Here is a 24,246-nt window from a genome sequence, read left to right on the forward strand (position 1 = left end):
TCAGGATGGGGGGGGGGAGAGGAGAGGGAGTCTGTGTTTTCTCATCACAGACTCCTGGATGTAGGAGATTAAGCCCTTCTTGATTTATGAGCTCAGAGGGAGCATTAAAATCTTTCCGACTTTCCACATCTGCCTGGGGAGGGAAAGAAGAGCAGTGTCTGGGAGCTATGGGAAGTCTTCAACCTGCTCACAAAGTCACAGGGACGAGATGGCTCATGTCTCAGCAGAAATGCAAAGCCCTGAATTTTCCTCCCATAAATTCACCTCTTTGGAGCTTTGCACAAGGTGCACGAGGCCACAGAAGGGCAGAGGGAAACCACATGAGAAGACATGTTCTAAATCAGGAGTGTCAGAAAGGGAGGGCAGGGCAAGTAATGAATTAGTGCAGAGTAGAAGGGGGAATTCTGAGCTAGAAAATGAATCTTAACTGCAAAATTAAAGAGGGGGGAAGAGAGGCTGAGCTGGATCAGCTGAAGGTGGTGAATGAACAGACACTCACCTGTAGGGCTGATCTGACCTCACTGACCTCCCCAAGAGACTGACAGAGATTTGAGGGACGGGATATTCCCCTCTCCTGCCAAATGCTATCCTAGATATTGTTTGCCAAAGATCTGTCAGACAGATCTGTATGGTACTACCACAAGCCCTCCACACCACAAAGGGCCATTCTCTAGCAGCCGTTCCACAGAGCCTGAATTTAGGGCAAAGGTCCAAATATTGCAGCTGAGGAGCAGAGAGAAGAAAACTGAAACCATTCTAAATCACTTCCCTTCTCTGTGCCTCTATTTCTTTCCCACTTTGCTCCATGGAGCCTGCAAACTCTGTGTGGCAGTGGAACAGGAGACACACGTGCATCGCCAAACACAACACAGCCTGGATCTGAAGGAGAGGAGTCTGCTACCATCATGTCAATATGAATAACAGGAGCGAGGGCTGCAGTCCCATCGCCTCCCTAACAAAGGAGATTCTCCAGCTCAGGGCTGCTGCCTGGAGAGAACAGGATTGGAGAAACCTGCTGCTTGCCTTGTGCATAAACAGAGGTCTCAATCTCAGGATCATGGGCTCTTCTCCAGAGTGGAAATGCATGTGAATGTGTGCAGAAACACTGATGTTTTGTGTGTTGCAAACAGGTGTAGGGGGGAGGGCATGCTGCAGAGGAGAAATAAAAAATAAGGAATGACTGAGGAAGTGAGAACTCTCTTTCAAAATGAGCCAGCAGCTACATTTTGAAGGTCTATTTAAAACAATCAAATGAAAAACGTCACCAGAATGAACCTGCTGCCTCAGGTGAAGGTGACAGTCTGATAGGGAAACTCCTGCCTCAACCCAGGAGCAGGCATGCACCCAAGCACAGGCATGCAGGCACCTCACCTCGCACCTCCTCCCCCGTCAGCACTTGCTGTCCTCCGAGGGGCTGTACCTGCTTCCTGGCCTCTCTGTAACACTCCGCAGCACCCAAGCTCTTCATTCATTAATTTATTTATGGGAAATCAGAAGAGCATCTCTTTGCCTCCTGATTGGCAGGACGAGCTCCTTAGAGGGAACTACTGGCGAAATGCAGAAGGGGATGGGGGAGAGGCTGACAGTACACAGATAGCAGCTTTGCCCTGGATTAAACTACCGGCGAGGGGAAGCAGTGAGGATGAGAATGAGGAACAACGTGACGAGAGCAAGAGCTCCTTCAGCTCACACATGGCAGGGCCATGGGCTGAAGCAGCCACCCAGGCTGGCAGCAGCAGCCTTTCCCCATCGATCACTGGGTCGGCCGAGACTCTGCCGAGAGCTCTGGGCACAAGCTACAGCATCTCTGTGTCCAAGCCACTTGCACCCTTCACCACGTCCCTTCCCTCAGCCTCAAGATCAGGCAGCACTGTGCTGCTGTTCTCTGTAGGTGGGGACAGGAGACACAGATGGGCTGAAGACCATCTCTTTTAAGTCACTGGCAAATTCCCACTCATGTCAGGATAAGGGATTCTTACAGCAAATATCCATGCTGAGACATGCTTTGATTAGCAAGGTGCAATTATCAGCCTTCCCCCACAAACCCCCTACCCCATCACAGCAACTGAGCCAGACACAGTGCAGAGGTTCCCAGGATCTGTCAGCTCCAGGCCAGTGCTGGGTAGATGCTGAGAGCGCAAATAACAGTGGGAAACCTGCAAAGTCTCCCTGCCTCCGGTGGTGTCGGCAATAGTGAGCTCTTTGCCCCGCTCTGCTTCCTTCTCCAGCATCTGATTGAGAGAGGGTGGGTGTGGGGAGGCCTTGGCATCTACGACTGAGATTACAACACCCAGAGCAAGCCAGATGTTGCAGCCCAAAACTTGTGTCAGCAAGTGATCATGATGTCTGTAGCTGGCAGGAGGAGGCAGCTGGGGCGGCTTGTAATCCTGCAGATTTACTGCAAGTGCAATAGAGAGCGGCAGGACAGTTCCCCGGGGGTATTTGCAGGGTAGGGCAGAGGCTCATTGCTTGCTGTTCAGCTTCTCATCAACACCGACCCAAGCATCAGCTACATGGAGAGATTCTGAGCACAGAAACTGCCTCCTGAATTTGTCTGGTGGTGTATGATTACCGAGATGGAGCAGCCCTGGTTGCCAAGACTCACTGGTGAGGTTTATTGCTCCTCCCCTGGCAATAAACCACCCCTGCTCTGCCCCAGGCCCCCTCCATGAATGCCATCTTTCCAATAGGCTGTTCAAAAACATTACTAGTTGGCAGCATTCTGGCATTTTTTGATAGATTACATGAAATAGCCAGAAACTTACAACCAGAAACTATTACCCAAAGGGGGTGTTTTCTGCCTCCTTCCCACTCCCCAAAAAGTCTGTTGGAGCTCCAAGCAGCCAACTTGACAATGAATGAGAGCTTATACCTAGCACAATTCCACTTTCTTCCACCTCTAAATCCATCCGAAAGCCCTTGTCCCAGAGCACCACGGCGGGATTCTCAGCAGGTCAGCTGCTCCGTGTGCTCTCTGGAAGGGACACTCCTCTGTCCCATGAGCAAGGTCTCCTGTCCCTTCAAGAGCAGTGAAAATTGCATAGCTCAAAGACACTTTTCAGAGGCAGGAGGAGAGCTCAGAAAGAGGTGTTATGAAGAGTGATTTGCATGCTGTGAAATCATACCCTGGTTTCATTTTCCAGTGCAGATGAGAGCTGAGGCCACACCACTGTGTTTTCAGTCTGTTTATCCCCCAAAACCAGGGTGAGGCAGTGAGAGCTTGTCAGGACAAAGGCCTGGTAGAGTCCAAGAGTCAGATATTACTGGTATTTAGATTCCTAGAAGACTCAGGGAAGCATTCCAAGAGATATGGAGTGCTGGTGAAAGAGCTGCAGGTAACTGTGAATAGGCTCTGTAGAAGATGGAGGCTTCCACAATCAGGTGCAAGCCTCCAGTGAATCCAATAAGTCACGGACCCTGGTTACAAAAAAAAGAAAGGCAAAGGCTCATCTTCAAAGCCCTCCTTCCAGAGTGCCCACTGCAAATAAGTATGAGGCATTGGCGACAAGGGACTTCGACAAGTAAGCTCCAAAAGGGGAAAACCCACTAAACAACCCATCAGCTGCTCCATCTGCAGTAGGTAACGGACATGGCAGGAAGGGGCGATGGGTGCTTGTTGTGGGTGACTCACTGCTAAGGGGCACCGAGAGACCCATCTGTGGAGCAGGTAGGGAGTCAAGAGAGGTGTGCTGCCTGCCTGGGGCTAAGATCAGGGATGTGGCCAAGAGAGTGCCATGGCTCATCAGGGATGCAGGCTACTACCCCCTACTTGTGTTCCATGTAGGTATGAATGATGTCATGAGGCATGACATCTCCAGGATCCAGATGGATTTTAAATCCTTGGGGGAGCAGGTAAAAGGTAGAGGGGCTCAGGTTATTTTCTCCTCTATCCTGTTCACTACTGATAAAGGAGGAGTTTGTAATGGAAAAATCAGCCAAGTGAACTCCTGGCTGAGAGGCTGGTGCCGGCAGGAAGGCTTTGGGTACTTTGACAATGGATCCTTCCTTGGGGACTACAGCTTCATAGGATGGGATGGGATTCATCTCTCCCGTAAAGGCACTGGATTATTTGGGAGTAGACTAGCAAATTTAATAAAGAGGTCTTTAAACTAAGGGACTTGGGGGGTGAGGGGAGAAGCAAAACAGAACAAGCTGTCCCCTCTAGCTGGGAAACAGAGCAGGACAGGGAATGCAATGATAAGTGCCCTTCCTCTGCACACTGGGCTGAGATACGGAAGGCTGACCACCCTGAGAAAGAGCCAAACTGGAGAGGAACCTCCTGCACCCATCCAGGGAAACCTGTGTGTTTGAGTAAGCCCCCGCGCTGCCTCTACACCAATGCACACAGCCTGGGGAATAAGCAGGAGGAAATGGAGATGTGGGTGCGGATGAGGGGCTACGACCTCATTGTGGTCACAGAGACGTGGTGGGACAGCTGCCATGACTGGAGCACAGCCATGGAGGGTTATGTATTGTTCAGGAAAAACAGACTGACAAGGCGTGGAGGTGGAGTTGCTCTCTATGTGAGGGAGCAATTAACGTGTACTGAACTGTGCCTGGGTGGGGATGAGGAGAGAGTAGAGTGCTTATGGGTAAAAATTAATGGGCAGGGCAAGGCAGGTGATATTGTTGTAGGAGTCCGCTACAGGCCACCTGATCAGGAGGAGGATGTGGATGAGGCCTTCTAAGAACAGCTGAGAGCTGCCTCACAATCACAGTCCCTGGTCCTCATGGGGGACTTCAACCACCCTGATATTTGCTGGGATAGCCACACAGCCACGCACATGCAGTCCAGGAGGTTCCTACAGATGGTTGACGACAACTTCCTGTCACAGATGATCGAGGAACCAACAAGGAGGGGTGTGCTGCTGGACCTGGTACTGACGAATAGAGAGGGCCTGGTTGGGGACGTGAAGGTTGGAGGCAACCTCGGCTGCAGTGACCATGAGATGGTAGAGTTCAAGATCCTGTGTGGAAGGGGCAGAACACAAAGCAGGACCGTGACCCTGGATTTCAGGCGAGCCGACTTTGGCCTCTTCAAAGATCTACTTGGACGGATCTCATGGGATATGATTCTAGAAGGTAGAAGTGCCAATGAGAGCTGGTCAATCTTCAAGCACCACTTCCTCCAAGCCCAGGATCAGGGTGTCCCAATGCACAAGAAAGGAGGAAAAGGAGGTCGGAGGCCTCCATGGATGAGCAAGGATCTGCTGGGACAACTCAGGCAGAAAGCAGCCATCTATGAGAGGTGGAAACAGGAGCTGGCTTCTTGGGAAGAGTATAGGAACATTCCCAGGGCATGCAGGGGTGCAACTAGGAAGGCTAAAGCCCTTCTAGAATTAAATTTAGCCAGGGATGTTAAGGACAGCAATAAGGCATTTTTCCAGTCCATCAGCAGCAGAAGGATGGCGAGGGGGAATGTGGGCCCGCTGCTAAACACAGAGGGTGCCCTGGTGTCTGAGGATGCAGAGAAGGCAGAAGTACTGAATGCCTTCTTTGTTTCAGTCAAGGCTGATCCTCGGGAAGCCCAGTCCGGCAAGGATAACAGGATGGCCAGGACAGTAGAGGACTTGCCCTGGGTGCAAGACGAAGAGGTTAAAGACTTGTTGGCCAAGCTTAAGGCTCATAAGTCAATGGGTCCTGATGGGATGCATCCTAGAGTGCTGAGGGATCTGGCTGATATGATTGCTAAGCCTCTCTCCATCATTTTTGAACAATCTTGGAGGACAGGCAAGGTGCCTGAGGACCTGAGAAAGGCCAATGTCACTCCAGCCTTCAAAAAGGGCAGGAAGGATGACCCAGGAAACTACAGGCCAGTCAGCATCACCTCCATCCCTGGAAAGGTGATGGAACAACTCATCCTGAATGTTATCACTGAACATATGAAGGATAAGATGGTTATCAAGGGGAGTCAACATGGCTTCACCAAGGGGAAATCCTGTTTGACCAACCTGATAGCCTTCTATGAGTGCAGAACTGGCTAGCTAGATGAGGAGAGAGCAGCAGATGTCATCTATCTTGACTTCAGCAAGGCTTTGACACTGTCTCCCATAACATCCTCATCAGAAAGATCAAGCAGTGTGGCTTGGATGAGTGGACAGTGAGGTGGATCAAGAGCTGGCTGAATGACAGAGCCCAGAGGGTGGTGATCAATGGCACAGAGTCGAGTTGGAGGCCTGTGGCCAGTGGAGTTCCACAGGGATCGATTCTGGGACCAGTCTTGTTCAACATCTTCATCAACCACCTGGATGAGGGGACAGAGTGTACCCTCAGCAAGTTCTCTGATGGCACCAAACTGGGAGGACTGGCTGATTCCCCAGAAGGCTGTGCTGCCATTCAGCGGGATCTCGACTGGCTTGAGAGTTGGGCAGAGAGGAACCTCATGAGGTTCAATAAGGACAAGTGCAGAGTCCTGCATCTGGGAAGGAACAACCCCATGCACCAGGACAGGCTGGGGGTCAAACTGCTGAAGAGCAGCTCTGCAGAGAGAGACCTGGGAGTCCTGATTGATAAAAAGCTAAACATGAGCCAGCAATGTGCCCTTGTGGCCAAGAAGGCCAATGGCATCCTGGGATGCATCAAGAAGAGTGTGGGCAGCAGGTCAAGGGAGGTTCTTCTCCCCCTCTATTCTGCCCTTTTGAGGCCTCATCTGGAGTCCTGTGTCCAGTTCTGGGCTTCTCAGCTCAAGAGGGACAGGGAAGTGCTGGAGAGAGTCCAGCACAGGGCCACCAAGATGATCAGGGTACTGGAGCATCTTTCATATGAGGAAAGGCTGCGGGAACTGGGGCTGTTTAGTCTGGAGAAGAAAAGATTTGTAGTAGGCATCCGGAAGATCTCGGGTTGTAACGTGAGAGGTGGAGGGTACAGAAGAGGTGGGCACGGGGTGGAGGGTGAGGAGGTGCTGGTGTTAGCAGATAAAGGGACATGGTGTAAACAAGGGGTTGGAATAAAGTATCATCCATGCTGAGTGTGTGGTGATCCTTGTCCCTTCAGCAGGGGTGGGCTGAGTGATCCATGCGGGAGGCCTGGTGGTGTTGCTGGTAGCGGCAACAGAGATTGAGGGGAGATCTTATTAACATTTATAAATATCTAAAGGGTGGGTATCAGGAGGTTGGGACATCCTTTTTTCTACAGTAGCTAGCAACAGGACAATGGTTAATGGGATGAAGCTGGAACACAAAAAGTCCCACTTAAACATAAGAAAAAACGATTTCACTGTGAGGGTGATGGAGCAGTGGAACAGGCTGCCCAGAGGGGTTGTGGAGGCTCCTTCCTTGGATGTCTTCAAGACCCGCCTGGACATGTTCCTATGAGACCTGATCTAGGTGAACCTGCTTCTGCAGGGGAGTTGGGCTAGATGATCTCTAAAGGTCCCTTCCAACCCCTACCATTCTATGATTCTATATAAAAAAATCTGACAGAAGTCAGAGGTCTATCACAATTGACTTCTTCATAACTAAAGGGTTCAAGAGGAGAGTGCAGGGTGGACGATGTATTAGGTGAAAATTTGAACTAAAAAATTAATCTGGATGGCAAAATTGAAGAAATATGCGAACCCAGAGGTGAGGCTGCCTGAGGGAACAAGTGGAATATACCACTGTTCCTCTAAAGCAATGAAACATGGTTCCACTGCTGTCAGCCAAATCTGGTGAAGAAGCTTGAAAAGTCCTACCACATAGGACTATCACTCTGAAAATCTGTTACTAAAGGGCTGCTGAAAGTTTCAGAGGACTTTGGTAGCAGCATCAGACACTGGGGCTCAGATGTCTGCCACCCCAGGCTCCTTTTAGGCTAGGCAAACTGGGAGCAGACTGGAGCTTCACTCCCTGAGGGGTTTGGGCAGGGTTGCAGTAGGCTGCTGAGCAGCTCTTATATTTGGTCTGGAGTGAGCACCATTGGTAACAAGAGTTTGAAGAATACTTTGGAATCTCTGCACACAAAAAAAACAAGGGAAATACACTACCCATTATGAGGATTAATAATAACTCCCTAGGGAAACACTAAAACCCTGTCACTCAAGTACAGCTACAGTAATTAGGATCTCCTGAATTTCAGCTTATAAAGAGTTGAAAGCTACCTGTAAAATTGAATTTCACCCTTCCCTCCTTATTTATAAAGATCTGGCAGGAGGAGACAGTGGGTAATTGTCTAACAACCACTCCAGCTAGCCAAGAGTCAGGTTTTGGATTTCACTTCAGCTTAAAAATAATCTTCTTAGGCCATCAGTTCCTGACAGCTCTGTTAACTGGGTGAATCTGCTGTTCCCAAAAGCCAGAGCTGAGCTATCCTAACATGAGCACAAGTAAATCAAGAGTGGTTGCAGCTCAGAGGCTATTTCTCCACTCTGTCCCACTGTAACTTTCTGCTTCTCCCAGCCTGAGAACCATGAGACCTACATCTACTCCCCGTTTCCAGGCTCCACCTCATAGAACACAGAAAATCCTCTTCAGTCCTAACCCAAAGCAACCCTGTGCTGACTGGCAAGAGCTTTTGCTTTTGCAGGCTACCCCTGCAGTGCTTCTCACATAGGTGATAGCCCATGAACTTTCATTTTCACACGGCAGTCCTGCCATGGAAAGGATACCAAAGCCTTTCCAAGACATTTCTGGGACATGTTTGTTTTAGCAGGAGCTTGGCCCTAGTTCTACTCTCACTTACACCAGAGCAGCCTTGCTAAGGAGTTGCATTAATTTACATTCCTACTACAGAGAGTACAACTCCAAAGGTCCAGGCGCTGGAGTAACAAACTTGGCCTTCACCTTGTTGCATGTAAACTCAAGGCAAATTCCACTGTGTCTATTCTGTAGTACCAGAGTTTGGGGCTGGCACAAATTACAGAAAGCTTGGGCCTATTCTGATTTACAGCCAAGTGCAAAAGTCCACATCAGCAGCACGATTTCAGCAGCGAAGAGCAGAGATCCACTGACATCCTCACTATGCTTCACCAGCCCTGGGCACTGAGAAGACAAACCCACCAATGGGACTGCCTCTACATCTCAGAGGAAAAACAAGTCCTAAACTGGGTCCCTCTGCCTGAATTTGCCTGAAATGGAGAACTAAACACCAAACTGGGAGGACTGGCTGATTCCCCAGAGTCTGCTGCCATTCAGCGGGATCTCGACTGGCTTGAGAGTTGGGCAGAGAGGAATCTCATGAGGTTCAACAAGGACAAGTGTAGAGTCCTGCAGCTGGGGAGGAACAACCCCATGCACCAGGACAGGCTGGGGATTGACCTGCTGGAGAGAGAGCTGGGAGTCCTGATTGACAATAAACTAAACATGAGCCAGCAATGTGCCCTCATGGCCAAGAAGGCCAATGGCATCCTGGGATGCATCAAGAAGAGTGTGGCCAACAAGTTGAGGGAGGTTCTTCTCCCCCTCTACTCTGCCCTTTTGAGGCCTCATCTGCAATCCTGTGTCCAGTTCTGGGCTCCTCAGCTCAAGAGGGACAGGGAAGTGCTGGAGAGAGTCCAGTGCAGGGCCACCAAGATGATCAGGAGAATGGAATATCTTTCATACTGGCTGCGGGGACTGGGGCTGTTTAGTCTGGAGAAGAGGAGATTGAGGGGAGATCTTATTAACATTTACAAATATCTAAAGAGTGGATGTCAGGAGGTTGAGACATCCCTTTTTTCTATGGTATCTAGCAATAGGACAAGGTGTAATGGGATGAAGCTGGAACACAAAAAGTTCTATTTAAAGATAAGAAAAAACTATTTACTGTTGAGGTGAGGAAGCCCTGGCCCAGGCTGCCCAGGGAGGGTGTGGAGGCTCCTTCCTTGGAGGTCTTCAAGACCTGCCTGGACACGTTCCTGTGTGATCTGATCTAGGTGGACCTGCTTCTGCAGGAGTGTTGGACTAGATGATCTCTAAAGGTCCCCTCCAACCCCCACCATTCTATGATTCTATGATAATTAGAAACCAGCCTCCCATTGTCTCACACAGAAATGCTTGTTTGTCTAATAAATGGTAACAGCTCCTCCCACAAGTCCTGTCTTGCTTATTCATCTGCCTGAGCTGTTTACAACGTGGCAACAGAAAAGGCCAGAGTGTGGATATTTATCTATTCTGTGAGAGCTTCAGATCTGAACATCTGCTGCAAAACAGGCTGGCACTTACAGCTCAATCACTTAGGAGTTGAACTCCATGATTGTGTCATCAGTGCTGACAGAAATCAAGACAGTTGCTGTGTTAAATTCCCAAGGTGGGGGTCGAGGTGGGGAGTCAGGCAGAGAGAGGGAGAATGTGATGAACCAGGAATCAAGATAAAGGCACAAAAGCCCTTTCTCTGCTCTTCTTCCCTGTTCTCCCCATGCCCTAGGACAGCCAGTGTCTGTGGTTTCCCCCTGCCTTCCCTCCCCACTCTGCATGCACATGCTCACTCGCATCCTGGGGGTTTGGTACCTTCTCTGCAGCGACAGGCACCAAGGATGGGGTCAGGCTTCTGGGCAACTCCGGACGTTTTTTGTGCTTCTGTTTAGGTCTTTCTTTGTCCTTCCGACTCTGCAAAAGAAATCAGAGAGTACTGGAAGGCTAACTTTTCCTCTGCTGAGAATAGCAGTTGTGAGGGAAAAGAAAGGAGGGTGTGTAGGGGTGGATCTACAACCATACATTCATATTCCTCTTTCCTTCTCCACCCATCCATATGAGTCCAGTATCCCTTCCTCCACATCTCAGCTTCTGGCTGGGAGCGTCCCACTATCTCTACTCCAGCTGCAGCCAACATCTGGAGTGCAGCCAGAAGCCCCCAAATCAGTTTATGGTAAGATGATAGGGAAGGACTTAACAAGCTGTGGTTGATTTCAAGAAACCTGAGGTTTCCTCTTGCTATTTTCTCCAAAGGGACTCTGTGCCTCCTTACCTTTGCTCTCTATCTTCTTCAAGGGTTTCTCAGATCCACCCTGTACAGACAGTGGCAGAATCTTGATTTCAGCATGTGTTGCACATGCACGTGTAAAAATATCAGTCAGTGGAGATGTGAGAACCTAGGCTTGAACCTAACCTAGAGATCCCTCACATCTCCCCTCCCAGAGACAGCTGGTTTGGGTCCATTTCTGCTAACAGGAAACAGACAATTTAGTTTGATTTCTTCATCCTGTTTTTTTCTCTCACTAAAACCCCAGAAACAGGGAATTCTTCAAACTGCACACCAAGGAAAAATCATGGCCTGAGAAACAGAGTCCTGCCCTGATTTTATATTCTCCTGGGGAAGGGAATGTAACCAAGGAGGATATTCTTATATAGTACTATCTGGATATTTATGCTAAAACTGAGGTGTTTCCAGTGGAAGGGCTGAAATCATAGGCCTGAGTGACCTCAAGTCAGTGGGCCTGGAGGATGCCCAGGCCAGCTGGCACACAGGATGGATGGATAGAAGAGAACGCTCCACCACACACTCCTGATTCCTCCCTGTCTTCCTCAGCTGCACACTCCCATGGGAACACACTCAGCTGACTACAGGAGCTTTTCTGTGCTACCAATGTCAGCTAAAGACATGCCTTTCTTTGCTGAAGCTGTAGCAACTTTTGTGCTCAGTTCCTAACTTCCCGGTCTGGTCACTGGTGTGTGCAGCAAGTGAGCTGCTGTCAGAGCAAGAGACCTGCATGAGATGTAGGGCTTAGAAAAATCCATCCTCCTCTCTCTGAGACCTTCTTGTGGGACAGGAGGCCTATTCTGGTACAATTCCCTTGAATGGGTATTTTATTCTAGAAGCTGAAGTCCTCAGTCTGGACTAAAGATGCGTTTGGAACAGAACAGTCACATCAAAATTCACTGACTCTCCAGAAAGTTGCCGATTGCTTCCTCATGCAGGCAAAGCCCTGAGGCATATGCCAAAGTTGGGATGCTGTCAGAGGAAGATGCAATTGCAGCAAATATATGAGCTCCACTGTGTGTTTTTGGGGAGAAGAGAGTGGAATAATTAGCTTAGGAAACAATACCCTATATAAGGAAAAAGGGGCAGGAGGAGGGACAGGGTGGGAGGAAGAGGCTGAGGAAGGCAAGCATGATGTGAAGCAGAGGTGAAGCAAAAGTGCTCCAGAAATCTGCACCTTCCAGAGTGGGTTTGGCTGAGTTTTCATGGCACTGAAAGAGGAGACTCATGCTACAGCCAAGGAACAAGGAAAGCTTGAAAATGTGGTTTCTATGGATCAAGTGCCAAAAGACAAATTCAAATTAAATCTTTACTAAATCTCATAATGTTTTAAACACTTGGGGGTTTCTCATGCTATAAACTCTATATCTCGTGAGTCTTCTAGGACAGGAAGAAGTGAAAACTGTGCCCCAATTAGTTAAGCAGCTTGTCACAGACCACGGGCACATCAATGATCATTATTCCAGTTGCAGAAAAAATTTGTACTCAATAACACACAGTAGAAAGTTTCAACAAGCTAAAGAGAGGTTCTTCATATCTACATCTCAGTTTACAAATGGGGAAAAATCAAGGCACATGGGATGAGAGAACTTACTGATACTTCATAGAAAGTCATCCATAAATTCAGAAGGAAAAGTCAGGGATCTCTACCCGACCTGGACACATGCTCACCTACTTGCAGATACTGCCAGTGCCACTCCCAGAAGACAGAAATGGGAAAGAGGAGCCAGATACCTCATAAAAATATATTGCCAAATAACTCCACAAATCCTGGGGATTTCGTGGGTTTGCCTTGAGACACACTCTGAGCGCATGAGAGATTTTACACAGACTCAGGGCCAGCCCTCGCTGGGCTTTGCATGCTTTCCAATTATTGCTGTCCTCTCTGCTACTGGAAGGATGTGCTGGGGGTGGATAAACACCCACATAACGAGAGATCACAAAGAGCTGGTCAGAGATGCTGTAAAATAAGGCTTGTATAGCTAGGTTAGAGCAGATCTAGGTTCAGCACTCCTTCCCAAAAAAAACGTGTTAGTCTTGCAAGCAGCCACTTGCAGCCCACTTGAAAACATGTCCCCTTTGCCCTTTAGTGCCTGCATGGGCACAGAACAAGAGGCAGACCTCCATCACCAATTTGAGTGTGAACACAAAGCCCCTCACAGATCTGCTGGGTTTTTATTTTAGCCCAGTACAACTTCTCCAGTGTGCTAAATCTGCCAGGCTGGATCCTTGGCTTGTTTCCTCCACTGGCATTGGGTCTAGACAGACAGGCAATGGCAGAGGGGAGGCAGGCTCTGCCATGCATCTGCTCAGATGCCGTGGGACTAGGGGCTTGTGCACTGCTCTGGTTGATGCTAAAGGGACGAGGTGGATAAAACAGACACAATATCTGTACCCTGATGTTGTGGCTCAACCTCAGCCAGCAACTGAGCACCACATAGTCACTTGCTAACTCTGCCCCACAGGGGGATGGGGAGGAAAATCAGGTCCAAAAAGAAAAAGTAAGACTTGAGGTTTGAGATAAGTACAATTTCCTAACTAAAATCAAATAAAATATAATAATAGTAATAATGATAAAGTACATAAACATTGTAATGAAAATTAACATAACAAAAAACTCCAAAATCCAGAGAAATAAAACCCAAGAAAAAAACCACCAACAAGTGATGCACAATACAGTTGTTCACCACTCACTGACTGATGCCCCAGCAGCAATCTGCCGCTCCCCACCAACTCTCCCCAGTTTATATACTGGGCATGACACTCCATGGTATGGGATAGCCCTTTGGCTACTTGGAGTCAGCTCTCCTGACCATGCTCCCTCACAGCTTCCTGTGCTGGCTCAGCCTGCTCACTGGCAGGACAGGGTAGAGGCAGAGGAGGCCTTAACACTGTGCAAGCCCTGCTCAGCAATCCCTCTGTTATCAACACCATGCCCAGCACAAATCCTAAACACAGCCCTATACCAGCTACTAGGAAGAAAATTAGCTCTATCCCAGCCAAAAGTAGGATACCAATCAAAAAAAGCTAGCAACAGGACAAGGGGATAAAGCTGGAACACAAAAAGTTCCACTTAAACATAAGAAAAAACTCTTTTACTGTGAGGATGATGGAGCAGTGGCACAGGCTTCCCAGAGGGGTTGTGGAGGCTCCTTCCTTGGAGGTCTTCAAGATCTGCCTGGACATGTTCCTATGCGACCTGATCTAGGTGACCCTGCTTCTGCAGGGGGGTTGGACTAGATGATCTCTAAAGGTCCCTTCCAACCCCTACCATTCTATGATTTTATGATTCTATCCATTACAGTCATCCCCACCGTGGCGTGCTCTGTCTCTCTCTTTTCTCTTTCCCACAGGGTAGAGCACACATATTGCAATACCAACCCCAAAGAAAGACATGGGGCTAGTTTTGCTAAGGCTTTGTATGTTCTGAGGAAACCCCAAAGCCTGTAGCTTTCCCATTTTCAGGACAGCACAGAAGGAAATGCTTGTGCTGGTATAATTTTTGCCTGAAAGAGGTGAGGGATGTTGATGCTGTCCCACATCACAATTGTCCCTTGTTCCACAGAGGATAAGACTCTTCACAAATGCTGAACTGTTTTACAGCAGGGCTTAGGAGTCAAAATCCCAAGTCTTTGCTGTCTTACCGAAACCACTGGGTTAAATCCTGTGCCCTTCACTCAGCCAGAGTTTTCCTCCTAAAGACTAAGTAAACAGCCACAGCCCTGCACTGGAAGGGAGCTGTCAGGCACTGAGCTCCTTCTGGAGCATGTAGAGAAGTTTCTTGCTAATACAGGACATGGAGTTTTGTTAGAAGCATGTTTGCACAATCCAAGCTTTCACACAGATAGCCAGGTCAGCTTGACCTTGGGCGCATGCCAGGAAGAGGTTGCCTGAAAACAGTGAGCAGCTGAGAAGTAAAAACGGGATATTTTTAACCACAGCTGTGCTGAGATTTTGCTTAAACTAAGAATGTGAGCTTTAACAATTCACCAATTAGCTTGTGCCGAGTAGCATATTGCTTTGCGAATGTAACCAATAAATGTTATGTTACTATCACCTGAATTCTGTACTAATGTATAAATATCAGTGTGTATTACTAATAAACGAGCACTGATTCTACCTCCATGAGGATACATCTTTGACTCCGGAAAGCTCCCATGCATCAGGAGCAGAGAGTCATGAGCATCTGCAGCCTGGGGATTCACACACACACTCTGGTCTGATGCCGAGTGATCGGCTCCCCTGCAATGCCTCCAACCCTGGGAGGAAAGGTCCAGTCAGCTGCATAGCTGGACACGCTCACCAAAAAGCTGTTCTTCTTTAGGTCTGTGCAGCAGCACACCTAGTTCCCCTGAAACATGTGCAGCTAGTTCATGCACTGCTAGTCACGTACTCCCAAACTGTGCGAGTCCTCTTCATGGACCCCTTTGAAAGGCCTCTGTTTCTACTCCACCTCACACCCAGTCCTTCCTCCCCACACCTCACAACTGCTACCCAGCACCCCTGAAAGCCCAGAGGGCCTTCCCAGCTGCTTTGTGCACCTCCTCCCCCCTTGCCATGCTGACTCCCCCTCTCTAAATGGAAGTTCATTTTGCACTTGCGCTGTGGCTTTGCCAAACGATCCCAGCCCTGGAAGGGGCCTCCATCAGATCTGCTGCTCGCAAACCTGATGAGCCATCAGGAGGGGAAGAGTGGTGAGGCAGCAGCAAGACGGAGTCTCTGCACATTTGTGAGGAACCTGAGGCTAACAATAGTGGCAAGCACCACTGAGAAGTCATATTCCTCCTGTTTTCACTCCCTCCCTGGCACTGACCTCTTTTCTCACCGAAGCCTGGAAGCAGCACACCCCCTTGCTCCTACCTGCCAGGCACATGGCTGTGCTCCCACCCCCGTCACCAGAAGCTGTGCAAATATAGAAACCCTCATATGGTCCCCAGCCTTGAACTTGTACAGTCTGTCAGTTATAATTACAATTGAGCTCTCCAAAGCTCCTGTCAATCCCCCCCCCCGATCCTGTCTTCTTCCCCCAGCCCCTTCTGCCTGCTTGTTCACCAAAAATAGCATGTTCCAGTACAGCCCTTCATCTTGTGCCAAGCACTTGCTCCCCCTGTCCATGGCACACATGTTCTTCCTCCCTCTCTCCCACCTCCTCGTCTCCTTGCAGTAGCTGAACATACAAGAGGAGTAAATACTCCCCATATGCTTTAGCCTATTTCCTGACTCGCTGTCAGCTGCAGGGCAGGCACCACTTGAAGCAAGGTTTGCCTTGTATCAGGTACAGTTTGGGCAAGCTTCCCAAACACATCATGGACACGTTGGGCAGCGTTTCAGATGGGATGTTGCGGAATAACCTCTGTAAATAAAGAAGGAGCTGGTTTTCCTGCCCACAGAATTTATGGACTCTCAGCTGGGCATGCCAGGAGGGTGTCAGTCAGGACTAACTGATGGCCATACTGCTTTTGAAAGCCTGGATGCCCTTGTCCCCTGGAGACTGCACTGAGATCCATCAAACTCAGGCCACATAACCCACCAGAGCGTCATCAGGATGTTTCTGGATGTGGGTCACTATCATTACCACGCAAAATGGTTTATGCATCATGAGGATGCCTACTGCAACAAGTCAAAAACAAACAAAGAAGTAGTAAACTACGGTAGGACTGACAAGATTCGTGCTGCGATTTTCAGGGGGATCATCAATTGTGTTTGTACAAGGTAAAATTGGCTTTTGACTGTAGTAGGATATATGCAGAGGTTGCTTGGCAGATTAATTCTGGATTTCTGCTAACAAAAACCAGGATACGGCCCATAAAGTATTAAAAACTATCCAATCATACTGACAGTATCTCTGTGTAAGTTATTTCTGCTTCAGATCCCACCCCGCTGCTTTGGATAGACAGGGTACAAAGGAGGGTGGCAGTACTGTGTTGTGGATTCTTGGTATACTGCAAAAGCTGCATCCATCAAAGGGTAGGGAAGATTTCTTACTGTGCTGTCACTTGCCTTAGAACCTGAATCCTCCAATAAATGCATGTCCTGCATCTTCATGGCTACTTATGTTATAAATAACAAATATCTCACAAGCCTCTGGCTTCCTCATTTCTTTTGATACAGACTCTTCCACACTGGAACATGCATCCCTGTCAGAACCCAGTAGGCTGCTGGGATTCTGCGTCACACATTTGCTGCTGCTTTTCCTTGAAATATGACCATTTGTCACGTGAGCCAGTTGGTTAATGATGAACCTTGGTGTGCTGTTAACATGTCCTGTAACACTGCAGCAGTTTTGATGAGCATGTCTTAACCAGCAGAGTTCAATAAATAACTACTGTACCAGTCAGATCTGGCATGTGATGTTCTTCTAAAAACCTATTTAACAAAGATAAGCTATTTTCATAAGCAGACTTGAAACAGGTGAAATCCCTGGGGCTGGTTAATCTATCAAAATACCACCTAGTTTAAAAGAAATTCTTGTTCTTGCCTACAATTAACTTTCTGGCCACAATACAGATTAATAATCATATTGTTGCGTCCTTTAAAACCTGGACTCTGAGATCTGAGGACAACAACCTCCAGTTTCAGTTCCTGAACTGCTGCATTTAAAACCACAGCCTAGAATACTTCCTGTCCTGGTTTAGCAAGGAGCAGCTTTTGCTTGGCAACAGGGGGAGCGGGTTGCAGTGAAGACCCGGTAAAGAGTTTGTGGACTCTCCCCTGGCTCCTGGGTTCACACCCACCTCCGGCCCAGATGGGCCAATCTGACACCTCTGCCAGCACTATTTAGGGATGGGAATTTGAAGTGCTGGCAGGAGGTGTAAGAGTGATACATGATGGAGGTGACCATGTGGACCTCACAGTCAGAGAAGGAGGAAGGAAGGAGGAGCACCAGACCAGAGACCCCTCTGCAAGCTGTGGTGAGAACGCAGGCTGTACCCCTGACACCCATGGAGGGCCATGGCAGGAATGAGAGCCACCAGCAGCTCTGTGTGAGTGCACCCGGATGGGCAAGAGACTGTGTGAGGAGGCGGCCATGGCGCAGGCCATGCTGGAGAGCCTGTGCGCCCCAGAGCAGATCCACACAAGAGGCAGAAAGGGGCTGCAGCCTTTGGGATAAATGCACGTTGGAGCAGCCTGTGCAGGGCTGCCGTGTGTGTGAGGTACCCCACGGACTTGCAGGGAGGACTGGTGCAAAGCCCACCTGTCCTGAGGAGAGACAAATGGCAGAAGCTATCAAGAACAGACTGACTGAAACCCCCACTCCCTGTCCCCCTGGGCCGTTCAGTGGGAGAGGAGGTAAAAACACCAGGATCAGGACTCTGAGCCCGGGGAAGAGGGGAGGGGTGGGGAGAAGGTGGTCTAAAAAGGGCTGGTCGGACTCTTCATCATTGTACCACTCTGTGTTGTGTTATGTTTGTTATGTTTTGGGGTTTTATGGTTATGCTTTAGTTGGTGTTGCATGAAATTATTTTCTGTTTTCTTCCCCAAGCTGAGTAGCCTGCTCTGTTTTGTCCTGGACCTTAAGGGGCAATTAAGCTCTCCCTGCCCTTTGGCAATCCTCAGGTCTTTGGTACTTAAGGCTAATCATGGTCTTTTGTCCCCTGATGGGCCTAAACCACACTTCCACACAGATCAACTCTGTAGCTGGAAACCATAGAACAATGTCATCCTCAAAGCAGACTCAGCACAAGAAAGAAAGGGGCAAGTTGAATGTTTCGGTAGGCATGTTCTGCCAGGTCCCCTCTGGCATAATCCATGCAAACTTGGCCTCTTACTCCTCCATGGCTCTGCTGCTGTCTTTGCATACACATTTCTAGAGGCTTGTTTAAAAATGCAGCCCTACTCAGAGCTCTGACTGTGAAACTCTTGTAAAGTCAGGGCTCACCTGAGGAGTTATCGATGCTCAATGCTCTCTGCACAGAGGAAGCCCTTCCTCATCTTCATCTTATGTGACTGTCTCTCTAGATTGACAAACTGTGCAGATCTTACCTTCTTTGGCCTTTCATGGTGGGATACGTGCTTCTCTTGAGCAGGGGATGTGGATCGACTCCTTCTACCAGCAATGAAGGAGCTACCTCCAGAGTGTCGTGAGGTCTTCTGAGGTAAACGGGGAATGGAAGAACAGTTGCAGAACAGGAGAAAGAGAGAAGAAACAGTGTTATAGAGTCCAGTTTTCACTGTTACAATTAACAAAGTTACAGTAAGTGGCTTGTCTACCACACACATGACCAAACTTTGTACCAAATGCCCAGTCTGGTTCTTAACATGGGGATCACAATGGATACCATACTAGCAGGCTTACAAACAGCATTTAGATCCCTAAAATCTTTGGTTCTTGGCGGCCCATGCATGCTGACGCACAAGAAAGGCACAGCTGCTATGCCAGCACTGTGTAAACAGCAAGATAAATGGTAGCAGCAATGTTGCTTAGACAAGACAGTCCTCCAAACAGCAGCATCCAGTTTTCGGTTCCAAGCAGGGCGTGGGAAGTTCACCCCACTCTCAGACTCCAGGCACTAGCAGAAGTCCTGCTATCTATCTCAGCATCAGTAAACTTGATACAGACCTACACTCGTGTCAGATACTGAGGGTACCTGAAGGGCAGGGAAGTGTCTTCCAGTTTGAGGAGAAGCAAGTCATCAGTCACTGTATGTGACAGCACTGATAAGCAGGAAGGAAAGTGGGAAAGGCCAGCAACAAAGGAGCCTCTGAGACATAAAGCTGTAGCGAGAGGATCAAGTTTCCTTTTTGCTGGAGGAGGAAGAGCAGGTGTCTATTAATTATGCAGAACAGGAAAAGGGTTCATCTCTTCCCTCTCAGTACTCTAATTAATAGGGGGAAATCCTTTGCCCCAAGTATCTCTCAAACAGCAAATGACTCCATGTCTCTCTCCTCAGGTAGAAGTTCTGGCTATTCTCTGTTACACCTTCCTGCCCAAGGTGCCTGAGCTATACTCTTAACTCCCTGGAGCACCAAACATCATGGCTAGTCTTTCTTGGGACTTATCTTTCAACCATAGAGGGTGGGTCAGGGAAGCCAAAACAGATGGGAAGAATTCAATCTCTAGATTTGAAAATGGGTTTAAAGATGATTCAGGAATGCAAAACATAAATTAATCTTTATTTCTAAGTGACTCTGAATGGCTGAAAAGAGAAGTAAGCTGCAGACCTTGTTTATGTGTTCTTGGCACTTCTTACTGCTCCAAGCACAGATACAATCTGGGATGAAGCCAACGCCTTTTATGTGATTAAAAAAAAAAAAACAAACCAATCTTCCATTGCAGGGATGAAGAAACTCACCATTTTATTGAAGTGGTACTTGCAGTAGCCACAATATTTGACATTGTCGACTTCTAGGACTTCTTCTTCACATAAGAGGCCAGCCATCTGGGCACTGAAATACATGCAATTTGAAGGAGGATAAAGCAAATTATATAGCCAGACCATATATCCCATCAAAGGGCAAAGAATAGTTAAGGATACCCAGGTAAGGTCTTGAAGTTTTTTGTTCTGCTTGGCAAATGGTATGCAAGCAGTGGGGGAAAAAGTTCAGACTATTTTTAATTGAAATCAAGATCTTCAAAATTGTCAGTACTTTTCTACCAGATTGTCTTGCAATTTTTGCTTTTCTTAAGGGAGGCTTGGGAGACCAGTAACAAGGTCAACAAAAGACACATCATGAGCAAGGAATCCATGTAAAGCTGGGAATCTCCCTGTTCTGCTGAGAGGCAATTTTGTTTTCAGGCTTCAAGAGTATGTGAGGATATCAGCCCTTAAAAATCACATCATGTAGATGATACTCCTGCATGTGCTCTGCTGGAGAAGGAATATTCCTGGGTTGTGACTCATCTCTTCTCTTCTTGGATTCCACATAGTCTTAGGGAAATCCCCAATCTTCAGTTCTCAGGAACTTCAGCCTTCCTGGGGAAGTTCCCCTCACAAACCAAGCAAGGGTGAGATACTCCTTGCACAAAAAAAACCCCAGGGTGATTAGTCTAGCACCCCATACCACCCATTTAGTGCAGCCTCAAAGCCACAGCAGCAAAACCAATAGCTGGGGTTGTTCTTGGGGTGATGCTGAGAGGAACTCACCAGGTGACATGGAAAGCTTGCCGGCAGCCATGGCGGTTACAGGCCATGCATGCTCCACAGGCTGCTTTGCTCTCCCTGCCCTGCTCTTCACAGATGTAGCAGGTCTGCAAAAAAAAAAAAAAAACCACAAAAAAACAAAGGGAAAAGTGCTCATCCAAAAAGGCAGATAAAATGTCTACTTCACTCTCACTGTTGTTCACCAGGAGGCAGAGTTCGAGAACTCATAACTGTGTCCAGTCATTTCCCTCCTATGACAACAGCTCTGGGTTATTTCTCAGTGGCATGAACAAAACTGGTGTATCTTCTTTTTCTCCCTAAATAACAATTGTGTCAGACCAAAATGTGAAGTAACCAAGATGGAACTTCAAGGCAAAGTTTGCTCAAGATGCAGGGAGTTGGGGAAGAGAGAAACGGAGGACTAAAGTTATTTGTAAGAACAGAGATTTACTCTGTCAAGGGAAGTTCTTCTCCCCCTCTACTCTGCCCTGGTGAGGCCTCATCTGCAGTCCTGTGTCCAGTTCTGGGTTCCTCAGCTCAAGAGGGACAGAGAACTTCTGGAGAGAGTCCAGCACAGGGCCACCAAGATGATCAGGGGTATGGAACATCTTTCATATGAGGAAAGGCTTCAGGAACTGGGGCTGTTTAGTCTGGAGAAGAGGAGATTGAGGGGTGATCTCATTAACATTTACAAATATCTAAATGGTAGGTGTCAGGAGGTTGGGACATCCCTCGTTTCTATAGTAGATAGTAACAGGACAAGGGGTAATGGGATGAAGCTGGAACACAAAAAGTTCCACTTAATCATAAGAAAAAACGATTTCACTGTGAGAGTGACGGAGCAGTGGCACAGGCTGCCCAGAGGGGTTGTGGAGGCTCCTTCCTTGGAGGTCTTCAAGACCCGTCTGGACATGTTCCTATGCAACCTGATCTAGGTGAATCTGCTTCTGCAGGAGGGTTGGACTAGATGATCTCTGGAGGTCCCTTCCAACCCCTACCATTCTATGATTCTATGAATCTGAGTACCTGGAAATTAAAGTAAATTGGACGGGAGATGTGTTAGAATAAAATGACCCCAAAAAGCCAAGGCGGGGCAAGCATGCTTGGGAGATCAGGAGAAAGAGATGGCCTTACCTTGTTGAATCGATCATGGGGTATATACTGCAGGACAATGGGCTCCATGGTGAGCACGTTGGCAAACTGAACCTCTGGGATGTACAAAGCACAGACGACATGGGCCCACCCTGGGGAAGCACACCAAGCAGAGAGAAGAATTCACATGGGGCAAGCCAGGAGAGTCAAACTGACAAAGTTGCAGACAAGCATGGGTGGGAAAGAAGAGAGAGTAGGAAGGGAGTCTAAGTTAGGTGTTCAGTTTGAAATGCTGCTGCTTGTAACTTGGTTAGGAATCAAATCCTTTGTGGGTGAAAGACAGACAGATACCACCTCCAGATTAAACAAGAAAGCAGAGATTTTCTTGGGTAAGGAAACATACAACACTCGTGGTTCTTAAAAGTATTCCCCCCAGGACTTGAGACCGAGTTGAAGACCTAACCAAACCCAGGAAAAGCATCAATCAGTAAATAATGCTGATAGGACAAGTTTGATGAGCAGTCCCAGGCCACTGGAGACAAAGCTCCCTTTATTGGCTGCTATCAACAGCTAAAGAAGGCTCTTTTTCAGCAAGCCAAGTTAGATTAAAAACTAAATCCACCAAATGTGTAAGTTGAAATTTTATCTAGTCAGCACAGAACTGGGAAAGTTTGAAGGTCGGGAGCCTGTGGCAGCTGATCCATATTGGTATGGCAACTGCACTGAAAGGATTTAGCTAGAATTAGGATGGTTTCACCTGGGCAGGCAGAACCAAACTCCACAATTACAGAATCATACAGCACTGTAAGTCCTTGGGCTATATAATTCCGTACAGTGACATGGTTGTAACATCTCTTGTGCCTGTCTACACAGAGCTGACCAAACCATGTAATTACACGTTTGGAAGAGGATGCTGTGTTATTATAAAACAATCCCCCAACATGATACTCATGCTATTGCACTAAGGTTCTTGGTTCTTATGACCAGTTCTAGCTGATGCTTCTACAAAATGTCCTGTACTTAGCACTTCTGCTCTAAATACAGGATTTACCAGAATAAATATCTCCTTACCTAATTGAACTCTTTGTGTATTAAAGAAAGAGCCAGGTAGGTACAGAAGCCTTTTTGAAAAATAAGATTCTGAGAAAAAATTAAGTCTGATCTATGTAAGTAGTAGCATCAATAGCTGCAAGCTCTGACAACTGAAATCAGACCCAACAGTGATTCACAGCACCAGAGGCTGAAAAGCATCAATGATGAGCAGATAAGTCCTGCAGAGAAAAACATCTTTACTGTTTCCTGGTCTCTGCTCTCAGATGGGGACTCAAGGCTGAGGCTCTGTTAACCTGAGCATAACTCTCCAAATTCCACATTTCTGTAAACAATGCCAAACTGTGCAATGACTTGTGAAAGGTTAAACTCAAGCAACTGCACATTCAGAGGCTGTGCTTTGATGCCGGCCAGAAGTCAGGCAGGTTCCCCACAAGGGAAAGGTCTTCTCTCAATGGAGCTTCAGAAAGTGAAGTTTTGTAATAAAAAGTCAGTGTTTTCATTCCTCTGTAACCTCCAGTCTTCCCTTTCTGGTCACACAGGCTCAGAAATTAATTGCTTTGCTCCCAGGACAGGGGCTAAGAGGCTCTGCATGACATACCCAGCTCTGCACAGAGGTACTCACCTCCGTTGTCGGTCCGTTTCAGGGCTCCATCTTTGTGGGGACACAGTTCACATCTCTTGAAATTAAGCAGAAACAACACGTTTAATCTAACTCCCAGGGGTGTGGGACCAGAAAAGAGATTATTAATTTACAACATGGTTATGAAAATGGAGCTGCTTTCAAAGAGAGGAAGTGGAAGAAGCACTGAGAATGGTCTGAGTGCAAAAAGATACTCTGACACAGCTCAATATCGTCCTGTCTGGCAGGGATGTATTTAAAGCCTCAGCCCAAGAGCCTTGGGGCTACAAGTGAACCTTGACTTTCATGGGGATTTTTAAAAAAGTTTTAGACTTTGTGGTTGGGGAGTAAAACTGAGAACCATAACTCAAAGAACAGAAGGTAAAGAAAAAGAAGTCATTATCTATCTTGGCCTCTTCTCTTCCTTCCTTCTCTCTTTCTCTTGTGATATTTTTTCCAGTCTCGTGAGATGCAGGTGAGACTGTCATGACATTTTTGCTGGTGGGGTGTGGGGAGTCATGTCAAGCC

General features: G+C 47.8%; 1 protein-coding gene across 3 annotated transcripts in view; it reads right to left on the reverse strand.

Annotated features, from left to right (window-relative positions):
* The window catches only part of LOC133628585 (protein AF-17-like), a 51,210-nt gene that overhangs the window by 15,942 nt on the left and 11,022 nt on the right, over nucleotides 1-24,246 (reverse strand). For 2 of the 3 annotated variants that reach the window (XM_062016977.1, XM_062016974.1), the window contains exons 3-8: nucleotides 23,722-23,776; nucleotides 22,089-22,198; nucleotides 20,958-21,061; nucleotides 20,166-20,259; nucleotides 18,856-18,963; nucleotides 10,404-10,502 (exon numbers count right to left, since the gene is read on the reverse strand). In XM_062016977.1, the coding sequence (XP_061872961.1) occupies nucleotides 10,404-10,502; nucleotides 18,856-18,963; nucleotides 20,166-20,259; nucleotides 20,958-21,061; nucleotides 22,089-22,198; nucleotides 23,722-23,776 (570 nt within the window). The remainder of the gene's footprint in view (nucleotides 1-10,403; nucleotides 10,503-18,855; nucleotides 18,964-20,165; nucleotides 20,260-20,957; nucleotides 21,062-22,088; nucleotides 22,199-23,721; nucleotides 23,777-24,246) is intronic. The other variant, XM_062016976.1, reaches the window with a different exon arrangement.

The sequence above is a fragment of the Colius striatus genome, chromosome W (genome assembly GCF_028858725.1).
Source record: "Colius striatus isolate bColStr4 chromosome W, bColStr4.1.hap1, whole genome shotgun sequence".
Taxonomy (NCBI): Eukaryota; Metazoa; Chordata; class Aves; order Coliiformes; family Coliidae; genus Colius; species Colius striatus.